Below are 10,652 nucleotides of genomic sequence, written 5' to 3'. Positions count from 1 at the left end.
AAGTTCGCGTGTTTTTGGTTTTAGTCCCTGTAAGTTTTTTTGTTGCGAAACAACCCTTGTATTTTCATAACTTTTTGAAATTCGTCCCTGCCGTCACCATCCGTTAAAAAAACGCACATGTGGCTAACGGAGGCTGACGTGGCGACCTGTGACGTGGCGAAATTGGTTGATGTGTCCATCTATGTGCCCAGTCACCAAGTTTCAGGGACCAAATCCAAAAACAAAAATTACGAGAGGGACCAAATCCAAAAACGAAAATTACAAGAGGGACTAAATCCAAAAAAAGACGGTAATCACGAAAAATTCAAATTAAAAACTCATTTCTCTTCCATCTTCTTCATTCCTCACTTCCAGCTTCTTCTTTATCTTTCTACTTCTTCATCTTCCTCGTTTTTGTAATCACACGCCTAAGAATGTCTTCATCATCCATTGCTAACTCTTCTATATTTGATTTTCTAGAAATTAAATGCATATATAGTTTTGGCTTATTACATCATTTGATCCCTTATTTAATTTCTTGTTTTCATTTTGGTCCCACAATTAATAAAAATGGCGTTTTAGTCCCTCACATTTTCCTCCGTTTACCAAATAAATCCTTGACCGTCAAGTTTAACCTCAAATGTCTATGGTAAACCCACCATAAAAGTGGTCCACCATAGACTTCATTAATTTTTTAAATTTTAACCGTTTGATCTTTTAAAAAAAAAAAGCTACCATTAGATTATGAAGGACTATTTTATCTTACAATGATCCAACAACAACAACCATTGGATTAAAAAAAGACTACCGTTGGATTAAAAAACCAAAAAAAAAAAAAAACTCCTTCTACTTCTCAGGCGTCCTTCTTCTCTCTTAAAACCACCACCGCCGCTGACCCATTCTCGGCGTCGTTCTGTCCACCAAGTGCACTGATCGGAAAAAGTAAGACCATTTTCCTTATCATCTCGACTAGGGCTTTCCATTGGTCCAACTAATTTCACGAAAGGAACCACTTTTTTGTCGACCCTTTTCTTCCTCCACCGCGGGTAGGGGTTTTTTCCGGCCATATTTGGATAAATGGTTCAATCCCTAACTCACACTCGTGCTACGAAATTCGGATACAAACATTGTCCCCCTTGATGGAGCGTGGTGGAAGTTGATTGAGGTGGACATCACCAGTATATGCCATATTTTAAGAAGATGAAGAACCTACATCAATTCCCTTTTTCACCTCATCATCATCGCCTACCTCTTTACCATGTGGTGTTCCTTTTCTCTTCTATTTTTTTGGGCTTTTCTTCATCGTATATTGGATTAAGAATATGCATATTTTTTTTCTTGGTTTTAATTCCTGGAATTGGGAACAATGATGGATTAGGATTGGTTTGGATTGGATTTATGTTCAGGTGTTTGATTAGAGTTTGAATGTTTAAATTTATGCTTAATTGATTATGGTTTTTTTTCCTGGATTTTTTTTAAAGAATGTTGGTGAAGAAGGAGGAAGATAAAGAAGAAGCTGGAAGTGAGGAATGAGGAAGAAGATGGAAGAGAAATTGGTTTTTAATTTGAATTTTTCGTGATTACCATCTTTTTTGGATTTAGTCCCTCTCGTAATTTTCGTTTTTGGATTTGGTCTCTCTCGTAATTTTCGTTTTTGGATTTGGTCCCGGAAACTTGGTGACTGGCCACATGGATGGACACATCAACCAATTTCGCCACGTCACAGGTCGCCACGTCAGCCTCCGTTAGCCACATGTGTGTTTTTTTAACGGATGGTGACGGCAGGGACGAATTTCAAAAAGTTATGAAAATACAAGGGTTGTTTCGCAACAAAAAAACTTACAGGGACTAAAACCAAAAACACGCGAACTTACAGGGACGTTTTTCTTATTTAAGCCAAAATAAAATTATAACAATCATAAGCACGTATATTTCTATCATTTTATTTTCAAAAATCTACAAATATAACTGGCTAGAAACAAACGCAACTTACAAGCTACAAGAATAAAAGAATATCTTGCATTCCTCTAATTAGGGATGGCAATTGGACCCAGGCCCTATGGGTACCCGTAAAAAATACCCACAATGGGTAGGGTAAAACCCAGCATTTATGGGTTTGGGCACGGGTCCGGGTAATACCCACAAATTTAAATGGGTATGGGCACGGGTAAGGGTACTATACTGCCCAGACCCGCAACCCCGCATATACATATCTATATAATATCATAAATAATTTATTTATTTTTGGTGTATAATTAATTAATTTATTTAGCTCTTTAAGACTAAACCTAAACTTAAACCAAAAAACTGCTTAATACAATTACAACTCCATCATGACGGTGTACAATTTTTTAGGGATATTTTGGATGTTTTTTATTTGACCAAATACTATGATTCGTACTATTTTATGAGTTAATTTTAAAAAATTTGAACTGTAGTTTTATTTCAATTGTGATGTTTTTATTGTCTTTTCATAGTTAAAGTGCGGGTAATGGGTGTGGGTATGGGCACTTAGGTACCCATAAGGTATGGAGAAGGGGACTAAAGTTGTTGCCCACGAGAGTACGGGCACGTGTATTTTTTACAAATGCGGGTGTGTGGAAGGGCACTGTAGTACCCTACCCATAGGGTATCCATTGCCATCCCTACCTCTAATAGTTTGCTTGTCTTATCCAGTCAAAAATTCCGGCTCATCTAATTAATTAATATTAATTAAGATGATAACCAATTACTTTCATAAAATATCAAAAGAAGAATATAAAATATCAATACTTTAGAATATTCCATGTACAAGGCATCTCAACATGTGCTCCACAATGGTGGGTGTGGAAGATTCATTATTCACACAGTTATATTATTAAGTCAGCTTACAATTCACACAATTATATTATTAAGTCAGCTTACAATTACTTAATTGCGGCTGAGATTGTTCCCAATGAAGGTTATAATCATTTGTTGTGGCTCAAGGTGCTTCCGTTAAAAGGTCAATTTTTTTGTTTGGCGCCTGTTTCTGAATTGATTAGCTACGAAGGATAATTTGTGTAGGAGACGCGTTCTTGATGTTTCCCAAATTTCTTGTTCGGCGTTGTGTGGAGGGTTAGAGGAAAGGGACCATTTGTTCTTCATGTTTGATTTTTATGGGAGACTATGGCTTCTGATATCAGGTTGGTTAGGAATTTCTACAGTTTTACATGGGAATATCCTAGCTCATTCTACTCATTTTGGAGGCCTCGATGGTTATTCCAAGAACTCTCATACGACTTTTAACATTATACGGATTTCGGTTCTCTTTATCATAGGGAAGGATCGTAACATAAGGATTTTTCACAATATGTTGGAACAGTTTGTGTCGCTAGCAGAAAAGGTTAAGCTTCAAACTTACTAGTGGTTGAAAGTGTACTTTATTCTATTCGATTTTGACTACTCTTCTTGGAGGTTAAATCCCTTGCGTTGTATACAGGGTGTTTTATAATTTAATTTTTCTGTTGCTTTCTGGCTCGTATTGTAGCCTAACTGCTGTGTAGTTTCTCAGATTTCAGTCTACTTGCACTTCTTGTGCTTGAGGGACTGTTTGAGTTTTTTAATATAATTTCGCTTAGCTTCTTAAAAAAAAGAATTGCAAATTAAGAAACTATTCATTGAAAAGTGTAATACTTTAATTTTTGATTTATTCAATGCACAAATTTCCATAAAAATTACTATCTAAAGTCTTTAAATAGTGGTCTAGAGACACTCGTTAGTATTTCCCGTTAAAATAATATGGAAATATAGTCCTTTGTTGAAAGCTTTTAAAAAAAAAATCATTTGTTTAAATCTACGGTGCACAAGATATTTGTATTTATATCCGATAACATTTTTCTTAGGGTGTGTTTGTTTCAAGTTATATTTGTAGATTCCTGGGAATATAATCATAAAAATACATATGCGTATGTTTGTTACAAGTTTACTAAATTTTATTGTCGGGTATAAAATGTTCCTGGGAATAGAAAAGTTTTCCAAAAAAAAGGGTGGGAATAAAGTTCCCATGAAGATGGAAATGAAATTATGTGTAATTACATATTATAATTCCTATTTTAAAGGTTCCTTGGAATATTATAAAGTTAACCAAACATATTTTTTCTAAATACCTTTGAATAAAATTCCCATCTTTATATTTTAAGGAATGTTATTCCTAGGAACAAGGAAATATCTGATAACTACAACTGGGACTATTTTTTTTTCGTTCAAAATAATCCAAGGCTATTATTTATTTTTTTTTTTTTGTCCAGAAAACAAAGACTATTTAATTTATAGTTTGGTTCAGGAAAATAACCAAACCAAATTGATTGTATTACAATTGTGTGAATCCCCAACTTCGTCCTTGAATTTGTATGAATCGGCCAAATTCGTCCCCCGATTTAACGAAATATCAAAATAGTCCTTGAATTTGTAAAATGTCAATCAATTTAGTCCCTCCGTCCAATTGGAGTGTTAACGGTGCTGACGTGGCCGTTAACCTCTAACATTTCAGATGCCACATAAGCAGGGACTAATTTGGCTGATAGTGACCAAAATTTCCAAGGACGAAATTGATTGATTTGCAGAAAATGTTCTTTCCTCCCCAATGACTCTTTCTTTCTTTCCCAACGGCTCTTTCTTCCTCAAATATATAAAATTGGAACTCTAATTTTACAATATTTAATCTACACTCCAAAATCTTTAAAATTTCTTCCAATAATTATTGGTAACGTTCTTCCCCAATTCAAAAAAACTCCAAACCCTAATTTTTTTTTATTGAATTCAAAAACCATAATCCCCAATTTTTTTGATGGAATTGGTGCTGGTCATAGAAGAAAGACAAGATTGATGGAGAAGGGTTCAGTCCATGGTTAAGGCTAATGAAAGTGGCAATGATGAGGTTTGGAGGGCAAGATGACAAAGTTGATTGTATAGAAGTGAGCTTAGGCTGATTAAGTTTTTGATAGTCATAATTTGCTTGTTTGAGTTTTTTAACATGTTACTGTATTGTTTCAGGTGTGTGTAAAGTTGTAATGAAAAAAGGTTGAAGATGAATGAAATGTAGCCTTTCTGTAATAATTTTACCATCATATTATTCCCTAAATTATTTGTTCAACTATCAAATTGATCCCTGCATTATATTAAAAAACCATCAAATAAGTCCTTGAATTATATAAACAGAGATCAATTTGATCCTTAAAGTAGCCTCTGCAATGTCCCACAAACATAACTCATCAACATCCATGCATCCATTTTTTCCCAAACACAGAATCCACCACGAACATATTGCAGCATCTAATACTCATCTCGCTCTAAACCACCACTGTGATGCAAGATTATTGTAATATTTTCTTCCATCCTACGGATTTTGGCAACATTAGTCTTAACAAAACAATATCAAAATGCAAACCCTTTTCAGAAACTATTTTAATCAATCAGTAATTTCTTTCATTACTAAGTTAATTTCCTTCACAAACAAAACAACATCAAAATGCAAACCCTATAACATTAAATCGATCCATAAATTAGTAGTTGTGTTAACCGGATGCACCCAATACTATGAACAATAGTAGCCAATTCCACGGGAGCTCCAGTTAGGATTACAAATTTCCAAGCGGCTAGAAAAAGATTATGCAATCAATAGACCCTACAATAGTACAAAAGCAGAGTTTCCTAGTGGTCCATGTTTTTGGTTGACAACAAAGGTGTTGAAGAAGATGGGGGAAAATTATTTTCACTTGTGTGCTCCTCTTGAGCTTGTGCCCACATCACAACATAAAATCCAATGACTATGATAGCAGCTCCAATCATGCTGTACCAAAAAAGTAGGTACAAGGCAAAATCTTGCAATTCCCATAATCCAATAATTTTGTGAAGAATAAAAAATATTTGAAGTTTTCTTGATTCATGAACATGCAAGATAGAAATCAAAATTTATGAATAACCTTGAACCACAACATAACTATGAATAGACTGCTTTATTCAAAATAGATTTTAAATCTACAACTAACCAATTCAAAATTACTTATTCTTCCTAATACACAAAATCGGTGATTGGTTTTCACTCAAATTATGCAATGTATATACAACAATTATGTTTTCAAATAAATCTCAAACACAACAATCAAATCTGCACAAAATCATCGATCGTAAGAAAGGGGGTGTGTGAGTGCACATGTCCCTATCATGGTTAGAATTAGCTAGATTTTAATTAGATGTCATGTCAAAACTTAGCTTTTATAATATTTCATTTAATCCAAATTCTGTAGTTAAAAATTATCTTGCATTTTCTTAAAAAAAAAAAAAAATTATCTTGTCTTATCTGTTTGATTATAAAAAAAAAGGTCTTGATGATTCGAAATTCAATAAAAAGTAAATAAAGAGCAAATGACACCTAATTGTGCTTCCAAATAGGGAAAACAAATGTGACAATTTTCCTCCAAAAATATTTACATATAATATCCAATCCTACCTTTAGTTTTGACTTTTTAATAAGACTAAATAGATATTTTGATTGATTAAAAAGGTACATATTACTTAAGTACTCCTAAAAAACTAGGATATATTTTTAGATCCATTATAAATAATTAAATATTAAACTGTATTGGTCTCACTATCAAATTAAAAGTTGTTATTGAGTAATCCATTAATGTACACACTTCTTATTGGTTGTTAATAAAATTATACTACCATGCATAAAAAAAAAAAAAAATTATTACACTGGCTTCTATTATCGACACTTTTGGCACAACTCATAAATTTTATCAATGAGAAGTATACCCTACCACCTTAGAGCATCCGCACTGTAGTTCTCTAACAAGGACTCCTTAAATAGACCCCACATGACACATCACTTATTTATAATTTTTTTAATAAAAGTACATATTAAGGACTCAATGACTCCAATGTCAATACACTAATAAAGACTTCAATGAAAAGTACTTAAATATGTCTCATTATCTTTACATATTAAACAAAAATAATTTATCTATTACTCATTTTTACAAGTGGGACCAAGTAGTACACATTTTATACTTCTTTATGCAAGTGGAACCAAATAGTACATATTTTTTTTACTTCTTTATGCAAGTGGGATCAAGTAGTACACATTTTATTATTTTTTTAAACGTGGGACCCGTTAGTTACCCAGGAGAGAGAAGGTCCTTATATAGTTGTCTGTTCCTTAACAGGGACTCAATTTTTCTTCCTCCAATGGAGGGTCCTTAACGGGAGTTGTCCTTGTTAAGTAAGGACCCCCCATTGGAGATGCTCTTCCAAATTCAAAGTCGCCTAGGCACCTATTTTGGTTGACAACAGAGGGGGAAATTTATTTTCACATGTTGTGTTTTCCTCTTGAGCTTGTGCCCACATAACTGCATAAAATCCAATGGCTATTATAGCAGCTCCAATCATGCTGCAACAATAAGTAAAACAAATTTTAAAATGAAAATGCTTGTATTGAATTAATACATCATTTAGATTATTTCTAACAAATTGGTTGTTCTTCCTTAAAAAAAAAAAAAACAAATTGGTTGTTCTTAAATTAAATGTATTTATTTACCTTCCAAGATAAAGACTGTCTCCCAAAAATATTACACCCATGCCAAGTGCAATGACCATTCCTAATGGGTTGAACATAGCTACATATATTGGTCCTTTCTTACGGAATGCCCATGTGTATACAACACTCCTCATTGATACCACACAAATTGCCTATAAATGAAACAACCACAAAGTCTCCACATTGGTTAAATTATAATTCATAAATACCGATTTTAAAGTTGTGATGCATTTGTCAAAAAATAAGTTGTGATGCCTTTATTCACATATAGGTCTAGGTTCAAATATTGTGCATGAAAAAAAAATGTTGTTGTAAAAAGAGCTCCTGCTAAAAGCTGGTTTTACAAATTCTCTAACAAAGATTAACAGGTTCATATTTTACATCAATAACATGGTTAAAAACAAAAAGAAAAACACTTTATTCTTAAGAGATTAATATCTATGCAACGACAATGTACAACTATTTAATACATGCATCAAATCAAATTACATATGTTCATTATATTCTCATATATCTTCATAAATATCAACATGATAAGATATGATTAGAGGTCCGTATAAAACCATTAATGACATTGCATAGAAAAAGGGCAACATGGTGCGCTAAAGCTCTCACACATAGAGTTTGGGAAAGGGTCCTATCATTTTGTGTATTATACGCAATCTATCTTACAATATTTTTTATACAAGAGGCTGATTCCACGACCTGAACCATTGACCTTTCAATGACATTGCATACAAATTAAATTTATTTTATTTTAATATGTTCTTAATTTTCTTAAAAACAATAAAGTTTGTACTTACTGAATAACACACAGCTACCAACTCCCTATCAGGTCTGAGAATCCAAACTTTTGAATTTCCCTCTGCAATGAGAGCTACAATTGCAGATAGAATTACCACCATGCTGCAACAAATGCTTGTTACCACTAGCTCTTCAGGATAATCCCTTATAATCCAAGTCTGTATATATATGTAGAAAAAAAAAAATTAAATAAATTCCCAATTTAGTGCAAGGTAAGTGCAATGTATGCCGTTTTAAAAATATCAATCTCTCTGCAGTTGCACGTGGTGGATACCTGGTTCACACAAAAATCTGCATCAACCATGTTTACATATAGTTATATCTAACTCCCAACCGCAACTACGATTTAAAATCTTTGTTGCGCAATATTCGAAAAGATTTATTTACCTGGACAATATACAAAACAGAAAGGCAAAAGCTAGCAGTTGCAAGAAGAAAAGCACCAACTATCCAATCTGATTTAACTGAAAGGTGAATTCCACTTCCTCCAATATCTATATTTTGAAAGGCGTTACTAATCAATGGTATCCCTTTATATAATGTCACAGTTAATGCCCCTGCAATGGAGACCACTGTGCCAATTATTTTAGCTTGGCTGCTATGGTGTTTCAGATTTAGATTTTCCATCCTGAAAGTGCACATTGTGTTCATGCCATATTATTTTTCTGTTTTTTTTGCAAGGATTAAAGAAGGGTAATTAAATTATGTTTGTACTTGACCAAAAAATGATTGAAATATATCATTTTTAAGTCACTCTTTGATATTTTCCAGTAGAACTACAAATGGCATATATTTGAAACAAAAAATGCTATATTTTAAAATTTGTATACAAAGATTCCTTTTCAAAAAGGGGTATAAAAGCAAAATCATCAATTTTTCAGGGACTAAAAATATATAAAATAATTTTTTTCATTTATTATTTATGCTTTTATTTCCATATACATAATAATATTTATTAATTGAAGTTAAATAATTTACACATCTAACTTTTATTGAATGTCCTTCACATTGAACACAATTTTCTTTTTCATCCGAGTGACATTAAATTTTTTACCAAATACAATTGCCACATCGGATATGATTAGACCTTCCACTAACATCTATGACTTGGGTTTAACTTCAAAATTTCACAACTCGTAAATTACATGTAAATAGAAGATAAATAAAATAAGTCAAACCTTGAAATTAAAGCAAGTATGAAGGTAAAAGCAGGGAGAAGGTCAAGCATAGCAGATGCTAGTGTGGGAGAGCTACATTCAATTCCAATATTCGTTAAAATCTGCACTGCAGTACTGCACAACCACAGGTAGCTCAAGATCAATCAAACATTCCAAATTTTCACATAAATTTCCTTTTATACAACTAAATTCATATCCATACAAAAATATTTACTTTGACAACGATAGAGCCGGAGGATTTGAAGGAGAAAATACTAACATAACAGCTGATTACATAAAATTTGTTCATACCTGAGGCAACTAAGAAGAAAAATTCTACATAAAATTGAGGATGAAATTGGAGGAGGAGATCTTTTTCTGTGGTAAAAAAAGGTGCATGGTAAAAGGAAACATAGAGCAAAAAGGTTTGAGTAAAAAGTGAAAACAAAAATACTCATTCCATCATTGGTGGCTGATTTGATCAGAGTGTTACCACCCACTTCTAGGAATTGAACTGCAACCATTGTTGCTGTTACACTTGCTCCTTCGATCACCATTTTTCCTCCAATTTCCTTGCTCTCACTCCCACTTCAATAATTGTGCTGTCCTTTTATTTTCATTTTTCGTTGACAAGTTCTAGGCTTGTTAGACTAAAAAAATACTAATCATTTTGCAAAGGTACGTGTGTGGGGTCACTAAATATTTTTTGGTCACCAACTACAAAACATAGTGGAGGGGAGAAAGACTTTTACTATTCTTCCAAGAAGATAGAAAACCTTGAAAAAATGTGACAAAAAGTAATTTATATTCCTCAAAATAAATTAAGTGATCGGAAGAAGATCTCTATGCTTTAAATATGGTTAGGGTCTTGTCATCTTGTGTCCTAAAGGCACAAATTAAAGAATCTAAAATTAGAATTTTTTTATAGAAAAGAACAAAATTTTTACTTTAAAAGTTGAATGCACAACTTTTACGACATTTATTTCTATTTTGAATTCCCTAACATATGTCTTTGGGGCACATGTTATGTAGGCAGTGTGGCGTCAAAAGACTTAACACAGTCCAACATATTAATTTAATTAATTATAGGTTTCACATTGACAAAAAATTGAGAATAGGGTTAAAAATAACATTAGTTAAATTGCAAAAACACA

General features: G+C 32.8%; 1 protein-coding gene across 1 annotated transcript; it reads right to left on the bottom strand.

Moving 5' to 3' along the window:
* Nucleotides 1–6,906: 6,906 nt before the first annotated feature.
* On the bottom strand, nucleotides 6,907–10,082 carry LOC146921134 (WAT1-related protein At5g40240-like). Its single transcript, XM_085714550.1, has 6 exons — nucleotides 9,811–10,082; nucleotides 9,520–9,633; nucleotides 8,729–8,969; nucleotides 8,341–8,499; nucleotides 7,538–7,689; nucleotides 6,907–7,390 (listed from the first exon to the last, which is right to left on the bottom strand). The coding sequence occupies exons 1-6, from the start codon at nucleotides 10,053–10,055 to the stop codon at nucleotides 7,267–7,269; spliced, it is 1,035 nt and encodes a 344-aa protein (XP_085570676.1). The 5' UTR covers nucleotides 10,056–10,082; the 3' UTR covers nucleotides 6,907–7,266.
* Nucleotides 10,083–10,652: the final 570 nt, after the last annotated feature.

This window comes from Medicago sativa, chromosome 5, assembly GCF_051527215.1.
Source record: "Medicago sativa cultivar Bolivia chromosome 5, Bolivia_mono, whole genome shotgun sequence".
Classification (NCBI taxonomy): domain Eukaryota; kingdom Viridiplantae; phylum Streptophyta; class Magnoliopsida; order Fabales; family Fabaceae; genus Medicago; species Medicago sativa.
The sequence above is the reverse complement of the archived record's forward strand: the minus strand, read 5'-3'. Positions and strand labels throughout refer to the sequence as shown.

Coding starts and splice junctions, on each gene's coding strand:
- LOC146921134 (XM_085714550.1), bottom strand. CDS start 10,055: ATGGTGATCGAAGGAGCAAGTGTAACAGCAACAATGGTTGCAGTTCAA. Junction 8,970..9,519: donor ATACTTGCTTTAATTTCAAG/GTTTGACTTATT, acceptor GTGCACTTTCAG/GATGGAAAATCTAAATCTGA. Junction 7,391..7,537: donor GACAGTCTTTATCTTGGAAG/GTAAATAAATAC, acceptor TTATTGTTGCAG/CATGATTGGAGCTGCTATAA.